Source organism: Rissa tridactyla, chromosome 1 (assembly GCF_028500815.1).
Source record: "Rissa tridactyla isolate bRisTri1 chromosome 1, bRisTri1.patW.cur.20221130, whole genome shotgun sequence".
In the NCBI taxonomy this organism is placed as follows: domain Eukaryota; kingdom Metazoa; phylum Chordata; class Aves; order Charadriiformes; family Laridae; genus Rissa; species Rissa tridactyla.
Genome location: NC_071466.1, coordinates 108,567,966 through 108,590,864, shown reverse-complemented (window position 1 = coordinate 108,590,864; position 22,899 = coordinate 108,567,966). Strand labels below are relative to the sequence as shown.

The 22,899-nt window shown below is 35.8% G+C and overlaps 1 protein-coding gene across 1 annotated transcript in view; it reads left to right on the top strand.

The window, feature by feature from the left end:
* Nucleotides 1-22,899, top strand: part of NCAM2 (neural cell adhesion molecule 2) — a 302,573-nt gene that overhangs the window by 265,314 nt on the left and 14,360 nt on the right. Inside the window, exon 15 of the mRNA XM_054211746.1 lies at nt 1,847-2,027. Within this exon, the coding sequence (XP_054067721.1) occupies nt 1,847-2,027 (181 nt within the window). The remainder of the gene's footprint in view (nt 1-1,846; nt 2,028-22,899) is intronic.

The following is a 22,899-nucleotide window of genomic DNA, read 5'->3' as shown; positions in this document are numbered from 1 at the left end:
GTTATTATTCTTTGGAATCTGGTTGCATTTTTATCCCCTAACTCCTCCCAAAGTTCGCCAATTTAAACAGCCATTCAAATGTGCTGCTATGTAACTTTGCTATTCCTAATATTACTAAGAAGTATTTGCATATGCATATTGCAATCGGTATTAATGCCTTTTATTTTAGCAGTGATATATAAAAATATATTTTGTAAGAGTAGTTTGATATAGTGATAATATAAGTGGATTCACACAGTGGAATGTAAATATAGGTGTATTCACTCAGTGGCATGCTAGATGATTGCAAGAGAAATTACCCACAAGGATACGGGAAAATATCCTTGGCAGAAGATACCAGTTTCACTCTGTGATGACTAAACTATTGTTACTCCAGTGTATTTACTTTTTTTTCATGATTTGTAATGTGACTACCATTCTGACATATTTCGTTGGTCTACTGCTGCACGAAGTGGGCATTTTCACCTTGCTGCAAATGTTCCTGAAAAGATGTTTCACTGTATTTTAATCATTCCCAGGACTATCATGTGTCAGTACCAATGCCAGTGCAGAAAAAGGAAGAAAGAGTTTAAGAAAAGGTGAAGTCAGGACGGAAAAATCATCACACTCAGCGCTGATAGCAAATAAGTTATTGCAGCAGTGCACATAAGGGAGTTTAGTGTGTCACTCTGTTTTCTGAAGACTGGGGACAAAAAACCCCGCAGGCATAAGGAGCATGACTGGGCCCTGAACTGTCTAATTTAGATGCTATTTTCTTTGACACTTGCATCAGTCAAGAGCAGGATGCTTCAGCGACGAGTGTAAATATAAGCTACTGAGAAGCATAGTAGTCTGTAGTCTGCAGCAAAAAGTTATACTTCCCAGTATTTATTTTTTTTTTCCCAGAGAGTTTATATCCACTGACTGGGTCTGTGTTGCTGTATGGGTTGGATGGACAGGATTTGGCTCTCAGCCATAGTTTTTGCCACTGTATTGTACCTCAGTGTTTAACAAGAATAGGACAGCATGGATTCTTACTGACTGTTGTTAATACTCCTTTGAACAAGATGGCTTTTGTTTTTGACATTGTATATTGTTTCATCCTTTTACCTATTAGTTATTTTGTAATAATTAAATATATTGTGCACTAAAAGGAGTGATTGCAAACGTAAGCACTCCAAATTTATGAAATGCCACAATCAAGATTGCAATTGAAGTTCTCATTTGCTCCCTTTGTATAGGTGTCTTAGATAATTATCTGAATTATGAGAACCCTTTTTTTCTCTGGGACACCATCTTAATGGTTTATATGTGTCCTCTCACCAGTGTAGACATAGATTGCATATTTTCTCAATGGTGTTTATATTGCTGCATACAACCTGGTTTGCAAAATGTCAGTGTATGCTTTCAATTTATAACTAATGTATGATATAAGCACAGCCTGCATTCATGAACAACTCAAGTTTGGGTTTAATGGCAAGTTTCTGTTAAAGAACATTGATCAAAATATACTTGAATCATCTACGTAAAATAAGCTTTTTAAAGAATTTATTCTTAGCAACATTTGTAAATAATTATCATGCTGTTCCCTAAGGCAAACTTCAGTATTTGAGCAAAGTATAAATTGAAACCAAGAGGTTAAAAGTGATTGCCTACAAAATCTCTGAAGCCACATTGTGGAAACATGATTAGGAGTGGTCAAAATTACAAAAAGCCTGAGTATTCAGAACTCCAAAATTAGATCATTTGAATATTCATAACCTCTGTAAATGAAACTCCATATTTTTTGTGCATCGTGTAGACACGTAGTTTAGATAAATAATACAAGAGGTTTTGAAAATTTAAACTAATATTTGCATCTTTACAGAAAGATAAGGAAGACCAGTGGCTAGAGAAAAAAGTGCAAGGTAGTAGAGACCACATCATCTTAGAGCATCTTCAGTGGACCATGGGTTACGAAGTACAAATCACAGCTGCCAACAGACTGGGTTACTCTGAACCAACATTGTATGAATTCAGCATGCCACCAAAGCCCAACATTATTACAGGTAGGTTAATTTTAGAGTGTTTTCTCGCTATGAATTATTTGCTATGCAAAGCACACTAATGTGTGTAGTGGAACATAAGGTAACTGAAGACTTCTTTAACTGACAAAGCCCAAGACCTGATACTTTATTATCAGCAAAGACTCCATTCAAAATCCATAAATGGAGCCCCATTTCCTACTTTTCTCTTAGTAATAAAGCAATTTGTAAGTACAGAATAAACATTGAACCTTCAACCCATATGATGACAATTAACAATAAACATAGTATTTAAGATACACCTGCTATACATTTTTAAGTTTCCTTGTACTGCCCATTTATCTGTTATAAGCAACTTAATTGTTAGAATTCTTGATTTCAGTCCCACTGAAAAATATCTCTACATGTGCTTCAAGATACACATGTAATAAAGGTATTTATTTTAACATCTGATGAGGTTAAATCTTCAAATAATCTTGTTTAAATACCACCTTAGTGATTCACCCTAACATGGTAAACATACAGCCTTCTATCAGTCCTATTTACAAGCTTTAAAATCTATAGAAATGTTCATATTTTTAACTGTGTAAATAGGAAAGTTTGGATTTTTTTTAAGGAAAACCTGCACAGTATTTAAGAGTGAGTGTGTTTCAGCAGTGCAAAATGTGTTTGCACCAATGCAAAATTATTTCATTCAGAATAAACCAAAAATATGATGGTAATTTCTGATCTATTACGTGTAATTTTTATTTTTTATAAAGCCAATGTTATGAGGAAGAGACTTCAAACTTTTTATCTAAATTATGAGCTGGTATCTTTAATAATAAATTACAAGTTAGATCAGTGTCGTCATTACCATTTTAAAATCAGATGTTAAATTCTCTAAAAGAGTACTTTCTGTGTGCCATATATTAAACTATTAAAGTATTAGAATCAAATTAAAATCTTACCAAATAAATATAATGGACAATATATTAAAATGTAAACCATATATCAATATCTATGTTTCAGTCTGAGCATGTGACTAGCATTGATCTTAGTAAAGTGGCAATGAGTTTGAGTGAGTCATGGAAATGGAAAAGTCAGTGTCAATGGAAAAGTTTGAAATAACTAACAAATTTTTTTTTCTGTCTATTGCAAGTGTTCTTCAAATATATTTTCAGGGAAGTTATCTCAAGATCTCTGCAATTTTTTTTAATATTCCATAGCAATTTGTTCGTATTGGAAGCATTGTTACTTGCATTTATAGAAAGGAGTAGGCATTTGTAATTCATTAGTAGGTTCAGATCAGTTCTAGTACAAATATTTGGTTTATGCACTTGGATTGCAGTAGTGAGAGTTGATTTGCATCTTGATGAAATTCAGGGCCTAAATAGGCCCTATGTTTTTAAACAGATAGTGCCTTGTGATTGCCATCATTCCGAAATAAAATTTCACTACGTGATTGAAAAATAAAAGGGAAAAAATGTTGGAAAGCTTATTGTCCTAAGGAAATAAAAATATATATCAAGTAGAAAAATAAATAAAACCTTATTTAGGTAAATGGAAGGGATAAGCCATTCTGCACTTTTGTATACTTGAAACACAAATGTCCTGGTTTTGCAAATGTTACTTGTTTTCCAATGCAATCTAACTTTAACCTGTTATAAGTATTTAAAGTATTACATATTATTGCCACAGCTGTTGGAACTGACAGAAAAATGACATGACAGTGTAAACGATAATGTAGATAGTCTCTAGACATTCAAGTAAAAAGCAGCTTCGTTAATTTAGTTTCAGAAGATAGGTAGAATATTTTTCTCTGAACACAGTTTTATAGGTATTTAGGGGCTTTTCCCTTTCAGTGCTCTCCCATAACCTCGAAGTAGTTGTACGAAGTCTGTTACACTATTTAACATTAGGTCTTCTTTATATGAATCATTATTGCAATTATGATTGTGGAACTAATTAGTTTCCTTGACAACTGTTTTTGCAAGCCTGAAAAGAGTGTGAAATTCCCATCATAAAGATATTCTGTAGGTGATTTTTAAAAGTATGTCAAAAGACACTTAGAATCAATGGAACATTAATGTTCATATTCATGAGTCAGTATGGGTATCTTGTTTTGAAATGGCGTAATATTGTTATTGCAATATAATATATATATATATAAAAAACGTTGCAAAAGTATGAACCTACTCTTTTAAAACTTGATAGATAATGTATATACAATGCCTAACTGTGAGCAGAATAATTCTTTCTGATATCAGTTAGTCAACTCGGATGATGCACTATTTGTCTGCTGTGAGGCTTAGGTATTCGCAGCTAGGCATCTACGGCTAGGTCCAAAGAGGGATGTAGGCAACAAGAATGAAATTAGGCAGACTTCTGAATGAAATCTGCATCACCTATCCTGTGCTCATTTAGCTGCTTCTGATGATCGAGATTCCCTTCCTGACTATTCATGTAATTATTAGAAAAGTTGCTAAGAAGGTTTTCAGCTGTATGTGCCCAGATCTATGGCACTTCAGCTGAACTGAGGGTTTCTGTCTTGCTCTAAATTAAATTAAAAAACAAGATATCTATAGATCCTGTGTATGCAATCTCATAGATATAACTTATTCCAAGAGAATTTTGGGATTCCGTAAGTATTATGATAGTTAACCGTACTTAACATAGTATTATGGTGAAAATGTGTGCAAGCTAATGCAATTAATCAGAGAACTGGAGAGAGGTGGAGGCAAGGATACATTTGTTGTCCTTCGATGGGTGCTTACCAGGGAAATAGGAGCTGTCACAAGAAATAAAACTTTGGTTCTGATTCCTGCAGAAGGAGCTTGCTTATGCTTTCAAGAGCAATTGGATATAAGGCAGAAGTAGTAATCCCTGAGGGCAGGGACTGGAAGCCAAAACTCTACTTACGTGAATACACAACTCCTGTGGGCACTGAGTCCAGGGCTTCTGCCTGCTATATAAGTGTGAGCAAGTACGAGCTCCTGGCCGGCAGTCAGATTCTATAATAATGATGATCTTCCATTACCAGTCGTAGGTCTAGGAAGGAGCCCGAGACTGCAAATTGCCGTCTGGCATCAGTGAGGTGTATAAATGTGACAGACATTGCTTTAAATTTTCACATGGTTGGCCTCAGCAGCCTCCAACTATAGATCTACTTGATTTTCTAATTTGTGTTCCTAGGCCTATAACACAATCTCCGTTCACTGAATCACTCAAATTTGTGATTAGTTCCTCAGAATTTGTAATCCTTTTAATAAAAGTTTCCTAGTTTTCTGAAGGGTTTACCAATGGAACCTTGCACTGACTTTGAGAAATACTCAGCAAACCAACTTCTTAAAACACTTTCCCTTAAATAAATGAATGTACAAATATATTCATGTATGTGTATATGTTTATTCATACATTACTGTATATTATATCTATGTATACATTATTTTGCTCCCTACTTTTTTGAGTTATTTTTTTCAGTAAGCAATTGCATATTTGTATTTCACTTTTTACTTAGATCTATGAGCATGTATTTAAGAATCATGCTTTGAAGAAAGAGCGGCGTAGTCTTACATGTAGTATTTTATGTATTTCAATATCTTATTAGGGTTGTTAGTTGGCAGTACTTGCAAGCAGGTGCAACTCTTAACATCAGTGTGCTTGCCTCTAAGTGCTGATTTGCAATATTTTAGAAAATTATGTTCTGGCTTCTCTATGGTGTTAAGCTGCTTCTCGTCCTGAGAGAAAAAAGGAGATTCTCAAAGGAGCTGTGTGCCTTAGCTCTTTATCAGTGTTAGGACAGCATAGACTAACCTCTGCAGCTATAACAAACCCTCTGACTATGTGTCACTGGGAACAGCTGAACTCCATCAGCTGCCGGAGGCATTTGTATGGGTCCATTTACTCTTTCTCAGTAGGGCAGAGAGAGAGATCCTGTCTTTGTACCATGCAACTGGTACAAAAGTGTCCGAATCAGCTGCCATCCTGAACCATTACTATTGCAACCTAAAAACACGCCTACAATTCTATATTAAATGAATCTTAAAAGAAAATGAAATAGAAGGTGTTAAAAGAGGATACTTTCTGCAAGTGTTAGATATATTTTCAGATATTAGTGGTGGAAGATTTATGCAGGTGCCGTCTTCCAAAATCTTTTATCCAGTCAGTGCTGTTTCTCTGGAAGGCCAGTAGGTAAATTAAAAATGGCTGCAAGTTGTGCTTTATCGTAAGTTTTTTCTTGTTTGTTATAAATTAATAACTTGGCACAATAGTGGGAAAATGAGAAAAGCATTTGGGGATAATAAGAAGCCCTTAGACCTATTTTTCTCACTTTATGCTATTGGTTGTTTTGGGGTTTTTTAACTTCCAATACTGAATGACCTGTCGGAATATTTTTTATTAACATTCATGGATACATTTTAATTCCTTTTGCATCTCAATTACTTTTTTTTTTTTTCAATGTATTGTCTGTCACCAATGCTTAAAATCAACTAGTGACAGGCAAAGAGGGACAATCTAATATGTGGTATTTTCTGTCATCAACACTAGTAGCAAAGATGATACTCTTCACACCAAACATGATTTTTATCAGTAGGTTTCTACAAAAATGCAGGATCCCTGGTCAAAGTGAATGAAAAATAAAAATAGGTCTCATCAATGATAAAGATATGTATGTGTATATATATATGTATTTGAATTTGTGTATGTACATTTTATGATGTATTACATAGACAGAATAGGGGTTTTGAACTATACAGACAGTGTTATATTAGAATAGAAGATAGAATAATAAACTTCTTAATCCAGAGACTGAAAATTATGAAGTATAGAAAAATAGAAATAAGTCTCCCTGATGCCCACAATTTTCTCTCAGGGAAAGTCCTTTTCGCTCAGTCAAGCAATTCATTGACTTTTTTGGGGGTGGAAATAAATTCTATATGATCCCATCTGTGTAGCTGGGGTAGATTTTTGTTCCTGTCACGTCTTGCTGACAAACAGCAGACTCTCTTGCTGCGGGTGCTCTCCTTGTTTCTCACATCCCATCAACCCTGACCCCTTGGGCTGCAAGAGACTCCCTGGGGCACAGTCTCCCTTGCACTGAAGGGAAGCGTAACCTCCCTTTTCTCCAGAAGAATTGACTTAACCCTGACCATGCATCAGCTAAGAGAAGACAAAAAGCAGCCGCCTTCATTCTTGTTCTGTACCCCACTGCAAAAGTACATAACATTTGTTGACCTACCATAGCTATGAATAAATTCCAATCTGAATAGTTCTTGTGTCCTTTGAAGCATTTTCCTTAGATTTCATATAAATTCAGATCTGTTTGAAATTAGATTTTACCTGATTGCAACCAAGCCTCACGGTCAGGTGTCACGTCCCACTTAGAAAAGAGGGGTGTTAAGTGACTCAGATTTGCAAATCCCCAGCGGCGCGGACTAAGATGAGACAAATCTCAAGGTCCATATACAAACATTTATTAGATTAGTAACCAGGTCTTAACTAGGTCCACAATAATTGGTTAGGTATATAACAAATTATGGCAAGCCATACTTAATAACAGATATACAGTGAATTATGACAAGCGGTGCAGTATATCTTGCGTTACTTCTTTAAAAGAAAAAAGGAAAGAAAAAGAAATGGAGAGAGAGAGAAGGAGAGGCGGAAAAAAAGGGATAGAGAAGGAGAGAGAGATCAAGAGAGAGATAAAGAGATCACTGGTCCTTGTACGTGGGTTGTTGCCATAAGACTGCTCTTCTGTGTATCCCCAGGGAAAAATCTCTTCAGGGAAAAATCTCCCCAGGCAAAATCCTCTCTTCAGGGAAAGGATCTCTTCTTCCCCTTTTTACGTTCACCCACTCCTAGGGGCAATTTCGTCTAAGGTTTTCCTGCAGCCCCTGCCCAGGTGACATGTAGCATGATTTTAGTGGGAAGACAAGAGCTATAGTCATATATGCTTAGCACAAACTCGATAATATTCATTAGCATGTGCAGGGGTGTGAACTTTAATATGGATTTCATGGCTAGAGGCAAAGGTCACCACCAGGCATAGCGTCTTTCCAAAGAAACAGCTAATCCTTCACGGGAAAAAAACTAGCTATTCTGTTTCTGTAAGATTTGTTGTCCGGGCACCAGTTTTCTCTCTTCCATGAATCACACAAGAGATAAGCAGGTGTTAGCCTTATCAGTTCCTTGAGCAGAAGAACTGGTGCTTGCGAGTGTTTGAGACATTCCTCAGGCTGCTTTGTTTAGGGGAATTTACGAGTTGTCTCTTACATCAGGATACCACACAAAAGTGTGTTTGCATGACCAAGGCCTCCTCTCTCATTACCATTTAGCCTTCCTTGCCAGAGGAGCGTATTGCTGGCTCATGTTCAACTTGATGTCTACCAGGATCCCCAGGGCCTTTTCTGCAAAGCCGCTTTCCAGCTGGGTGACCCCCCAGCCATATACTGGGGACTAGTGTTGTTCCTCCCAAGGGGCAGGACTTTGCACTTCCCCTTGTTGAGCTTCATGAAATTCCTGTCAGTCCACTTCTCCAGCCTGTCAAGGTCTCTCTGGATGGCAGCACAACCCTCTGGTGTATCAGCCACTCCTCTGAGATTTGTGTCATCAGCAAAATGGGTACGCTCTGCCCCATCATCCAAATCACTGATGATGTTGAAAAGGATTGGAACCAGTATTGACCCCTGGAGTACACTGCTAATCACTGGCCTCCAACTGGACTTCATGCCGTTGTTCAGTACCCTCTGAGCCTGGCCATTCAGCCAGCTTTCAATTCCACCTTGCTGTTTATCCAGCCCATATATCAGCAACTTCTCTATGAGGATCTTACGGGAGACAGTGTCAAAAGCATTACCAAAGTCAGCATAGACAATATCCACAGCTCTCCCCTCATCTACCAAGCTAGACATTTCATCATAGAAGGTCACCAGGTTCGTCAGGCATTACTTTGCCTTTGTGAATCCATGCTGGCTGCCTCTGATGGAATAGTTCTTCATGTGCCTGGAAACAGTTTTCAGAATTAGTTGCTCCATTACCTTCCCAGGGACTGAGGTGAGGCTGACTGGCCTGTAGATCCCCGAGCCCTCCTTCTTGCCCCTTCTAAAGACAGAAGTAATATTTACTTCGCCATGTCCTCAGGCACTTCTCCCGATCTCCATAACAAGTCAAAGATTATTGAGAATGGCCTTGCAATTAGAACTCCCTCAGCGCCCATGGATGTATCCCATCAGAGCCTATGGAATTATGTATATCCAGTTTTCTGAAGTATTCCCTGACTTGATCCTTGCTACAGAATTTCCTCACATCTCCAGGTCCTTAGATTTCCAAGTTATATCTCTGTTATGCTTATTTTCTAGATTTCTATTTACAGCTCTTCTTCCCATAAACCCAATACAAATTTCTTCCTTCTGTACCTTCACATCAGTAGCAACAACAGCATTCTTTAAGCCAGGTTGGCTTTCAATTATATTTGTGGTATTTTTTGACTCAGTACACAATCAGTGATCCATGTGCTTTTGCAGATATAAACTGTCTGTTTTGTTTTTTTTTTTTTATTTTAGTCAACAATTCTGTAGGTAATGAACAAGGAAAAGGCTATTGATATTCCCTCTTGAGCATTTTCCAGAACTTTTTGGTAACCAAAATTAATCATAAGTGATCAGATGTAGCTCAGTTAAAGAGAAGCCCTTTCCAAGTACAATGTGTTATTTCAGAACAGGGCCATGTTCTGAGGCAGGGTTAGCTGTGGGGTGATGTCAGCAGTTGGCTTCTGGTACTTATTCTTAGTTCTAGGAGAAGTTATGTTGTGTCATTAAAAAGTTAAACTAGGAGAATTGTAGGGATTTGCAGAGTTAGAGCCATTTGTCATCAAATTCTGGAAATGAACATTGTTCTAAGTTACAGAGCATGTTCTTACTGTAGGCTAAAGACAGCAGGGTTTGCTCCGTTCCCTGCAAAAACTAACAGTTTTTACATGAAAAAGGATAGAAATCACTTATTAAAATTGAGAGAACTTATTTGATATGAATCACAGAGACAAAAAATCTTACAGTAGCAGTGCCATCAGAGATGTTCATAGGAAAAAAAAATTTTTTTTTATAAAATGTAATACTTACAGTACAGCTATAACAGAAATTAACTACCACTGAATACTAGAAAAGCAGCAGAATGCTAGAAAGAACAAATAGTAGTAAAAGAACTGCTCTGTATTCACAGATCTGCTGCTGCAAAAGGAATTGATTTTTTTTTTTACCTTGCAAATTTAAGTTTGCTTATCCTTTTGAGTACTATGAGAAAAAAAGAAAATCATTACAGATGTTGAATTTCTAGGCCACACTTTGCAAGTATGGTACTCTTATTCACTTAGAATATTTATTATAAGTAATTGCTAGCATTATGTTGCTTTATAATTAGAAAAACCCTAAGTGCCAATTAAAAGATTAATTTATTAGATATGGTCTCTAAAAACATTTAAAAGCTGTGTTATTAAAATAACTGTGGAAGTTTAATGTGTCAAAGATCATTTTTTTTGCTTTGAATATAAGGACCAAACTATTTAAGTCTTAATAAAAAGAACTGGTTGTGAATTTTGAACAGCTCGAACAGTCCTAATTTCTTTAAAATTGTGTATCATTGAAAACACCACCAAAGTTAGACCAAAGAGTTTACCACTTTCGCTGCAGTGGAGAACCACGTGTTGGTGCTATACACCTTTTCTATGGTTTGAGTACTTTATTATCTAGATTTGTCCGGAGCATCTCAACGGTAACAATTTCATCTACACTTTAATCATAATGTGTTGTTTCTATTAGAGTAATGTCTTTCAAGTGATTGTCTCTGGCACAATGTAAATATTAAATTAATTATTTTTTCTCTTTTTCCTTTCCCACTGTCACTTTTTTCCTTTTGATACTTTATTTTTCATCTTTTGTCGACTTTTTCACTTTTTTTCTCAAATTTACTTCTTTTTCACACTCTTGATTTTCTGTAATGATTCTTATCCACACAGACAGATGCTGTGAAGCTACTAGACGTGAAAATGGAGGCCAGTCCTTGCAGCTGAATGCTGCTGGTTTCTCTTTCATTGTAGTCATAAGTTTCTGGTACATGTTTTGATGCTATTGATAAGGCAAGCAATATGTTTTCTTCCTTTCCCTCTTAGTTTTACATTTACAGGAAAATAAACACAGACCTGTATAAAAAATTGTACTTTTCTATAGCTCTTCTAAGTTTCCATTCCTAGTTAAGATCCTAAATAGTATAATTACTTCAGTCTGTGCATGCAAAATTCTTCATCTAGCTTTTTGGAAAGCTTGTAAGTTCTGTGGCAAATTCAACAGATGATTGCCTTTTTTGTCTGACAGAAATTGGAGAATGTAACTTACTGAATTGATCAATGTGATTTGATTCTGTTTTCTCAACTATATTTTGATTATAAGAAATCTATGCATAGACCTTACTACTTAGAGTCGCATGGCTTTCCAAGCGCCGCACCAATTGGTCTTTCATGAGGCCATTTTGATTCTGTATTAATCCTTTCCACAGAGTTGTGCTTAGACTAGCTTCTTCCATGATGTACTTAAAACTTCATGCTTAATATAGACATTTTGTACTTTCTAGTGGATTTTAACAAACATTTCTTCCCTAATTTATAGTCTATGAATTGCTTTAGTTCATAGTATTTAATTTAATGTACTTTTTTTTTGTGCCTCTCTGCAGTCATGTCTCAACACATAAAATAAGTCCCTGCCCACCAAACTCACTTCTTGTGACTGTAACGGTGCCACATTCCATTTCATGGCATTTGTTGGACTTGAAGAGCTAACGGGCTCTTTAGAAAAGAATGGGAAAAGTAGTTTTCCCTATTTTACACATTAAAAGAATGGCTTACAAACTATGCAACTAGAACAGTGTATACAAAACCTCTGAAAAAAAGTTCATTTAGTCCACATGGACATTTCACGGCATATGTTTGATTTTAGAATTTATGTAGTTGACTAAGTTTATAGTTTATTCCTCCGTTGCATACAGGATAACCCAAGAAAGCAATGCACTTTTGAGCTAAGGCAGAATTATTTATTTATTTTAAGATACTTCCCTTCCCTTCTAAACATAACAAAGATAATAAATGAACAGTATATATTGATTTTTTCCCCCCTTATATTTCATTTCGTTTGGGGTTTAATAGCATTTTCTTATAACTTTGAAATTATTTCATCAAATTTAAGTTATGTATCTTCACCAGTGTAAAGGATATTATTTCTTAGAAATAGTGATTATAGTCAGTTTTGCCAGTTTCAATTTATTCTTGTAAGTCTTTACTTCAAAACATCATTAATAAAACCTCTTCTAATCTGAAACAAATAACAATAATTTTAGAAAACTGGCTTATGTCAGAAGTAAGCTGTCTTCAGAATGCATGTGTGTAAATCTGAAGACTTAATTTATTGATAGAAATGTTTGTTGGTTTTTTTTTTTTAAATTACATATTTGGTATAACGAAGTATCTGGGATTCAAGCAAATGCCATTCTCAAAATGTTGGCTTTATTGTGATATGTAGAAAATATCACATTGTGTTAAACAGGGCCACTATTACATCCATAGCCCTTGCCGCTGTGTTCTGTCACTTTAACCCAACGCATTGCCATTATTTTGAACTGAATTACATTGACATGTGCCTGGCATAGTATGGTGAAGAAATAGAATTTCTGTTCTGATTTTTTAAGAGTTGAAACTTTGGATTCCCAGTCAGTGTCAGCTGGGTAAAAGCTTGTTCTTCCCAGGCACAAGCAGTGTGAATATATGCATTGACTTTGTTATTTAGTTTTATAAGTGTTTTTCTTATTAAAAAAAACCTATTTATTTGTTTAATGCCTAAGTGCTTATTGAACCTACAGGCAATAATTAATGAATTATAGGGATTTTAACATTAAGCTATCCTTTTTTTTTTTTTTAATGAAACTTTCCTCTTTAACTGTGATATAGAGGGTTTGGAACAGCTAGCTACACAAACACCTATCAAAAACTTTCAGGTATGAGAACATATTTTCAATTGAGTATAACTCTGACAAGTGTTACTAGCTTATGCTAATTTTTTTTAGGGGAAGAATCACCCCAGGCAGGAACCTTTGCAGGAGGTTTTATTTTTTTCTAACTATTTCTAAAATTCAGATTGTGAAAATGTTTCTTGCTGTCATTATTGTCACTTTTTTCCCAGTAACATAACAAAAAACCTGCAAGTATACCTCTACTTATGATCAGAGAACTGGCATTTGGCAAATAAGTAGTAAATAGATGGTGATTGTATGACCAAGGGGAAAAAAAAATAACTTGCCCAAGTCTGGCCTAATTAGAAGCCTCTGAAAATCTCAGTTCACAAGTGGTCAACAGCGAATTTTTTGATCTCCAGAGTGTGCTTCAGCACAAGCACATCACGATGTGCTCCCAGGAGATCTTTCTTAGTTTGCAGGAGCACAGTTGTGCACAAACACTGGGGCTCCTTCTTGGACCAGGGGAGCAGCAAATTCTTTCGAGAGGGTGTTGTCTGCGGTCAAGTCCCTTTTGCATTCTGATGCCATTGTAAGATAGGGACTGGATGTATATAAGGAAATAAAATTTTCTCTTGTGAACACAATGGAGATAGAGTGCTGTTCTGAATAATAAAGAAAACCAGATTTCAGGTACAATCACAACTAGTGAGCACCTGCTGCTGGACTAAAAGGTCTTTGATAAAAATTAGATCATCTCATAGAATGAAACATAAAATAGAGTCTCATTAAGGTTGCACAGTCTGATTCTCCTATTTCCTTATTTTGCAGCATTTTCCTACTTTCCTAAAATTTGAAATACTAAAGCTGTTCTATTTAATATTTTGTTGCATATTTTGTCTGTCATATACTTGTCTCTGTTCTTCCTTTTTTAATAAAGCAAGACAGGAGACTACTACAGGTGTGTATAAATGTAGAAAAATGAAAATTTCTAAATAATTTTTCTACTCTGGTTAAACATTTGAAGTACTCTTTACCAGTTATAAATTTCTTATCTTAGCAAATCATTCTAATATCACAGATATAACAAGATATCCTCAGCATCACAATGCCAGTGGGATAAAGAGACAGATTTGGATCACTTATCTTTCTTCCGACAGATAGGAGCTTCAGCTGGAAAATACACGTTTCCCCTGTTTAAATGAGAGAAATTTTAGATCTGCTTCAATTTATATTATTTTGCATTATGCATTTTGACTACCAGGTACTTTGAATATGATTGTTTTCTTTTGGCCCTACCCTTCCCATCAAAGTCCAAAGAGGATGAGTGAAGACAATGTTATAGGGTTCTGTGACAGCAGAGCCAAGCAGTTCTGGACAGTGTCCCAAAACCTCTGCAATGAGAAAGAAAAAGAGGAAGAAAATAATGTCCTTGGGTTGTTATGTATCTCCTGAGATGAATAGCTAATACAGTTTTGGTTTTCCTCTTTAAGAATGTTTCATAAATCTATCTTTAAAAACAATGAGAACAAGATTATTTTACAATATTTTGTACAATATGTAGGAAGATACAGAAGATTTTAAAATCTTGTCTTCCTCCAGATGAGAATGAGGAAAAACTGAAAAGAGACATTTGCAAATTAAATTATACTTGACTGAACAGCATTAAAATTGTGGTTTAAACTGTATTAAAATGATAAATACGTCTTCACAAATTGAATTTAATATTCTGCTGTCATTAGTACTTAAATCACAGTTATATAAGTAAATTTGTTCCTTTAAATGTAGTAATTGTAAAAGGGATTTTAGGTCTTATGATTGACAGTGTAAAATGTTACCATTTTTTCAACATTGTCACATATTTTGAAATCCTAATATTCAACTGCCTGTAAGACTGAAGTCCTAAAATATTCTATGTTGAACTCATGCCTTAAATCCAAATTGATGCCACAGAAACTTAAAAAGGAAAATGATTATTCTGTGATATAGTGGTATATCTCTAAGGAACGGTACATTTAAAATGTTTTGATTTACAGCCTTTTGAATGTAAGGCTGGCTTCTTTCCTAATCAGATTTTACTTGTTGTCTTTCTTGTTTCTAGAGTTTTGACAAGTTCCAAACATTTTCAAATTATTGTTGAATCAGAGTATTTACACAATACAACTTCAAATGTGATTCTTCATTTATTACAGTAGGGTTATTAGAATATAAATTGCTGTCTAGCTAAATAGGAAAAATATTGCTCAGATAAAGACACATATACTGCATACATTGGAAATAAACATACTATTACCAACCAACAAAATAATGTTCCGTTTAATTTTGTGATGGAACTGTAAGGCCAAGCACTGATGTAAAAACTGTAATGTGCATATGAAAAATAGATATTTAAAAGATAAACAGATGTAGTGTTTTAATTAAGTGAGTAACCATATGAACAATACTTAGTTAGATTCCTGGCCCTTACCATGTATTATCTTTCCAGCATGCAAACCTCATGCACTGAATTTAATAGCTCTACTCACATATGTACCAAATGTAGATTTAACTAATTAAGCCAAACAAAACAATTTTATTTAAAAAAAAAAGGTAATGGAGACTCGTATGCAATTTGTGTTTGTGCTATTAGTCTCCAATTTTCTACCCATTGTCCAGTATGTTGATGATTTCTAATTGCTCATTTTTTCAGGATTTTTAGGAGAAAAGGAAAACTTTTTACTTTTAGGAAGTAGTTTGAACAATGTCAAGGCAGACGTAGCTTCTGAGGTCTATAAGCACATCTTTGCTACACCTAGAGTTCATTTGAGCTTATCACATTGTACTTCATCCATCCCATTTCTCCAGGCATACAAGAAATCTTCAGTTTTCCTTTGGTACACATTTATCAGGCTTAATGTACAAGTGATGGAAACTCACAGGGGAAAATCCTATTCCTTGTAATGACAATGACAACATACTAATAAAGCCAATGGTGACAAATGTCAAGTGTAGAGAATCTACCAACTTTGCCTGTTTAGAAACAGTAGCTGTATGGAAGCTGTATGCTTGAGAGCTATATTAAGTTTAGAACTTTTAAAAGAACTAGATCAAGCAACTAAAGTGGGAATATCTATTTTTATTAATTTTTTTTGTGGTCTAAAGTAATGAGAAATTGTAGTTGTAATTCTTGCTACCATAGTCCCATTACTGTGAGGGTCGTGAGGCACTGGAACAGGTTGCCCAGAGAAGTTGTGGCTACCCCATCCCTGGAAGTGTTCAAGGCCAGGCTGGATGGGGCTTTGAGCAGCCTGGTCTAGTGGGAGGTGTCCCTGCCCATGGCAGGGGGGTTGGAACTAGATGATCTTTAAGATCCCTTCTAACCCAAACCATTCTCTGATTCTGAGATTTTATGACTACGTTGTATGATATTCTTATTAATAGTTCTGAATATTTATTTTACATGTTTAACATTTTTGTACAGGCGATTTCTATTGAATATGTTATTTTCATATCTTTTTAATTATAATACATGTTAAGTGAGCTGTAATGCAACCAAAGTAAACCTTACTGAGTGCGTATTCCCAACAGAATTACATTTGAAAATATATACAATGTACAAACTACTTCTATGAAATACTGCAAGCACTGCAATTTCTGTAAGTTTCTGTTTTCAAAAACAGTATGAAAGGAAAGAAAAAAATCTGGATTTAAAGTAGTTTATTTTAATTTGTGAAAAACTGGCATTTTTTTTCATCTTGTTCATGTTTCACTACCATTTTGCTCCACTGATTTCTTTCATGCATGCAATACTTCATCTCTCTGCTTTCTCCCTGAAGAATGTGTGCATAGTGTAAATGTAACGTCCCTCAGCATCTTTCCAGTGTCAAGAAATGTATGTAACTTTGTGCCTTTCATCTGTTGTTCAAAGTTCATTTTACTTTTTGCAACTTCTGTCTTCATTTTTGTAATAAAGAAAACCAAGTTAAAGCATTTCTATCTGTATTTTCTTTATTACTGATAAATGCTGTTTTTCTTGTATTATCTCCATTATGTATTTTGTAACTGAAGAGGTCTTTTAAAGTTGTGTGAATATTTTTGTTTCAACAGTAAATCTCAGCATTTTATCCAATAGTGAATATTTTAAAAAAACAAACAAACAAAAATCATTAAAATTGGAATTCCCCAGCTTTTAGTTTGGTTCATATTAGGTGGCTGCCATGCTACTGCACTAACGGAGCAAGTATGTGAAGCGGCTGTAAATGCGCAGCCTGAGTGCTTGATCCATACTGACTTAGTCTGCCTACTTAAATCAGTTCTATCCCAAAAAGGCAGATGTTTTATACTGGGAGAAACTATATTGGTACAGGAGACTTTTACACCAAGTACAACGCTAATGACACTTGCAGTGGTATCAGTGTTAACTATTTCAAGTGAAAACATGCACCACATACTGGAAACACTCATAACTTCTCTTCTTGTAGCTAATGATATGAAATAATTATACAGTTAAAATATCATTCCAAGTAATACTTCTCAAAACTATTGTGTTTGCATTTACCTATGTCTTAAAGAGCTAAAAGAAAGTGCTGTCAAGACTGAAATATTTTATCAATTCAAATACAATCCCAACATAGTTGGACTTTTTTTCAGGTCTCCTGACTACAGTACTCTAGTTACAGCTGTCATCCAGTATAAAGATGCAAAAATCTCTCAGGTCTCTGTGGTACGTTCACAGTGTGATTTTGAATTCTCCTAAACAATACAGTTAAAACGATTTGATCTTTTATGTAAGAGCAATACTGAAACTACACATAAGTGTATGTTTTCAATACCTGCGTCAATCTTAATTAATCTGCACAGGTTCTTAGAAATTCCTCTAAGAGACATGTTCAGTAAATCTGCTGTCAGTTTGAATGGAGTATCCTGGGATGCAGAAACTTACTAATTTTCCTGTGGCCTTCTAAAACTTGGGTGCTGAGCTGATGCCACGAAGTCCACAAAGCTGCCGTCGTTGTGCAGCCTGTCCTCCCTCAATGCTGGGCTCTCTCTCCCCTCTTCCCCATTAGCTGTTCCTTGTTGAAAGCAAAAGGCATTGCTTTCCAACACATGGAAAGTGTTGGTGGGGGGAGGGGTCCCCCACTTTCTGCCCTGAAAGTACCAGGAAAAATGTATTGATCAGCTGCCTGAAGTGCAAAGCAGCTTGTACTGAAAGTGTATTTCCTCTCTTGGCCTTGTGTGGCTGCTGCTCCCACAGAAAGAATGAGGACTTCTGCCCAGTTTTCTCTGCGGATTCCCACAGAAGCAGGCAACGGTAAAAAAACCACTTTTTACTACAGTGACTGAGTAAATACCTGAAAGAAGAGGCTGTAGCTACCTGATAACTTTTTAGGCACGTTAGATATGCTGCTGAGGCAGCTTGGAGATAGTTTGATTATGCCAGGAATAATTTGTAAAACTTTCCTAAAAAAATGATAAGCCACAACTCCAAAGTATATTTTCACAGACAGGGACAAGACATCATTGACATTCAACCTGCTATTTACATTACAACATTTGTTTTACATTATTTACATCTTGTTTAAGAGATCTTCATGTGAAAAACGGTGTAAAATGGCCATTAGAGTAAATGAGAACTCAAGCCATACTTACTCAGTACTCAGAAAGAGTCATAATAACTTTTCGTCTAAAATTTAGGGGAAACAAATAATTTCAGATGATTTGTTGGCAAGAGGATGTCTGCCATAATGAAGAAAAGCTCCCTCCCTGAGATAAGTATCAGAAAAGCATAAAATTTCTGATAGTGTCATTTTAGACATGCGCATTTCAGTAGCTCACATCTCTTATAATTGATAATCCTGGTGGCACCACAGAGTCCCCTCACTGTGAATGCCCGTCCCTCCTGTGCGTCGTTGTTTATGGTGTACAGCTTCCCCTTTACGCCTTTCTTGCTGCCAGTGGAACCACGATTTCATTATGCTCCGATTTCATTAGAGACGGTAGACAATGAAGACATGCCATTTGTGGGTAGAAGAAAGTTAGAGGAAACCTTCTCTTTAGTTGGTTACATCAGAATCAATAATATTGTCACCTTATTTTTCAAAGCTGCGTGTCAAGCATACCTGTCAGAACACATTTCTCAGTCGTGCAGTACAGAGCACATAGCCTTGTGTGCTTGTACGCTGCCCTTCAGCAGCATTTTTCCTAGCAGAAAGTTATAGGAAAAATCACTGAGGAAGAAAAAACATTTAAATTAATGTAGATTATAGCCTTGTTAGTATCTTTTGTATTAAGGAACGGGATAGAAAAGAATATTACCTGCTGTCACGGTCTCTTTTGCATTATACATTTCCCCAGTAAATGTTTGCCCAGAATCATAATATTTTTAAAAAAGTTGATGCCTGCAACTGTATTGATTTTTTTTATTTCATTTGAAGGTAGACGTGTAGCTGCTGGGCGCTTACCTGGCTCAAAAGCCAAGTTTTATGGCTTTAAATTGCTAATAGCAGCTCATGCAGCTCTGGCTGTGGCAGAAAAATTATTGGAGCTTGTTTGGGTAAAGGGGAGGGATCATTGGTGGTTTGCTCCTTTTTGCCTCCCATGATTTTTATCTCAGTAAAGCACAGGACTGCGTAGTAATGGGAAGCTCTTGTACAAAGCGAAGAAATGGTTTCTCTTCTAGTTAATATGGTCTTCCAGCATCATACTATTCTCACTAAAAAAGCTGGGTACATGCTACCCTCGTGTGGTACCCAAGATGGAGTTCATTCCAGGTACCTGTAACTTGTGAGGTTTGCTGGGTGCCATACAGGCCTTGCATCTTCATCAACCACACCAAAAGAGTTAGAGCACAAGAATGTTCCATTTAAACCCTCTTGGACATTTCTTGTTGGAAAAGGAAGGAAGAATGTGTTTTGACAGGCAGGAAGGAAAGTTATGCAAGTCCCACAATTTAGACATACCCATTTTCAATACAAGAAAATGTAAATTTAATGCAAATTAAAAGACAGTGTAATATAAATATCATACATAATTAATTTTAAAAGAGGAATGACTCTTTTTTAGCTGCTATCAATTCAGAAGTTATATCCACTTATTATGTACAAATTTGAATGTACTTAAATCCCCAAAGAGAAAGAAAAAACAAGTTAGCATTTCAAAACATCTGGAAACAAACGAGTAATTGCAATGATCAAAATGAAGAACCATCCTTTGGGTATTTGCCATACCCTGACTCTAGTGCACACATCGTAGTGTTTGTATACATTTTTATATCTGGGATGGACCTGTATCAAAGATGGATGTTACCTTTCTGGAATTCTATAACATTTCTGGTAAATCCTTTTGTTGTTGCTGCTGTTGTTTTTCTCATGATGTGCTTGTTGTTTGGATGTGTATCCTTCTTTTTTTCCCCTCTCCAGATCTTTAGCTTCACAGTGCTTGTTCTGGCAATGGCCTTGGCCTTCCAGCCTTATAAAAACCTTGTAAAGCTGTTTATCTTTTTGGTACTACGTTGTGATTGTTTGGATGCTCGTCAATGGATATTGGGTATTGGGAGCCTTTGATTCTAAGTTCCAGATCATATATAATCAAAGACAACATTCATAGGCAGTGCAGAAATAACTGTCATGGTTGGACAGCCTTTGTAAGAGTCAATACAACAGGGCAGTTCGAGAAGGTGATAGACAAAAACATGCTTTTTTTGCCTGCCACTGTCCACTGCAATATTTTCAAATTCCTCCTCTAGCTCATAATTTTCAATTACTTGAGCTCAAGAGCAGTTCCCACTTTAGCTTCAGACTGACCTGAAAGAAAGGACAATCTTACGCAGAGTATGCCTGCACACTCATTCATGCCCATTCAAATGCATCTGCCAGGTGCTACCCTAAGTGGGTAGGGAAGTGTTTAATGTCATTGCTTTTTTTCCTTAAAAATATAAATGACTGCAAGAGGCTGAGGGCAATGTAGAATCACCTATCTTTAATCCATGCCTGCTAAGGAGGAGGGAAAAGGAGGAAAGGTACAAAGAGGTGCTAACTTTTTTTTTTTTCCCCAACAAAACTTAGAATCACTGAATGGTTGAGGTTGGAAGGGACTTCTGGAGATCATCTTGTCCAACCTGCCCTGCTCAAGCGGAGTACTTATTGTAACACTTATGAGCAATTATGATCATAGACGCATAGAATAGAATCATAGAATTGTCTAGGTTGGAAGGGACCTTTCAGATCATCTAGTCCAACCATCAACCTAAAACTGACAAAAGCCATCACTAAACCGTATCACTAAGCACTACATCTATCCGTCTTTTAAAAACCTCCAGGGATGACAATTCCACCACCTCCCTGGGCAGCCTGTTCCAATGCTTGATAACCCTTTCAGTGTAAAAATTTTTCTTAATATCTAATCTAAACCTCCCCTGGTGCAACTTGAGGCCATTTCCTCTTGTCCTATCACTTCCTACTTGGGAGGAGAGACCAACCCTCACCTCTCTACAATCTCCTTTCAGGTAGTTGTAAAGAGTGATAAGGTCTCCCGTCAGCCTCCTTTTCTCCAGCCTAAACAACCCCAGTTCCCCCAGCTGCTCCTCATAAGACTTATGCTCCAGACCCTTCACCAGCTTTGTTGCCCTTCTTTGGACACGATCCAGCACCTCAGTGTCTTTCCAGCAACTGAATATATACAATGTGATTCTGTAAGTGTACAAAGAAATTGTCACATTGAAGGACATACCTTCATTTAAGATCAGTCTGAATACATGAATGTTGCATCTAAGTTCCATCTTTAGACCTTCTTCCCTTTAGAGTATCTGATACAGAATCCTTAAAGGAATTCACTCTGAATTTACATTTGAGGGTCCATAAAATTTATCTTTCCAAATATTTCTCTTCAGTGGGAAATTCTGTTCTACTTTCCAAAGTTCTTCATTGCTCTTCTTGCTAGTCAAAAATGATTTGCACAAAAATGTTCAATTATATTATTAGAAGTTAGAAGTGCAACCTATTGAATGAGTAAGAACTTGAAAATTGTCAATACTTTCCATGACATTTATAGAAATTTACTTCAATTTTTTTTTATTGCATTTCTGAAAGTTTTGTCATCTTATTTCTGTAAGTATTCATTGGTAAGCACTTATTTGAAGAACTGGATGAATGAAGTGACTTTGTTTAAAGCTGGCAGTTTCCTTCATTATCATGACAAGGTGTATTATGTTATTTATGCCATATTCTGTATAACAAAAAGCATATTACTTTAAATTTAGAAATTTTTTGACAAATTATAATTAAAACTCATTCAGAACCATGGAACTTGCACATTTTTTTCAAGCGGTGTTTTAAAAAGCTTCACTACGCTTTGATTACTAAGACAGGCGTACAATAAACCTTTTCTCAAAATTGTTAAGAACTGATTCTCTCACATTAACATTAAACTTCTATGATTTAAAATAAGTGTGTTTTCAGATAGAAAAAGAAGGTATATAATGTATATATAATTTATTGTTGTAGAGCACAAAGTGGAAGTAGTATTTTGAGTCCATTTTGTACATACTGAACACCGTAAAAAAACCCACACATTTGAAATCATGGCTGCTTAGAATGGTTTTTTTGGTATTGTTTAAGAATTGTCACGGTAAAGCTCATCCAAATTTAATTTAGGGCAAAACTTTTTGATAGCAAAGATGTTTTTCAAAGTTGCTTGAAAGACTGTATGTAGTATGATGTTAACATTTCATACGATCACAGAATTAGTACTTCTGTTGATGTCATAAGATATTAAGACAAAATTTCACATTATTGTGATACCATAGATATATTAAAATATGGCTTTTGAAAGCTGTGAGAACAAGCTTAAGTCTTCTTTTATGGTAATTGGCAGTAGCTTTACAAGCAACTTTTGCAGCAGCAGATAGACCAGTACAAAGTACAATAATTTAAGCAAGAACAGAATTAAG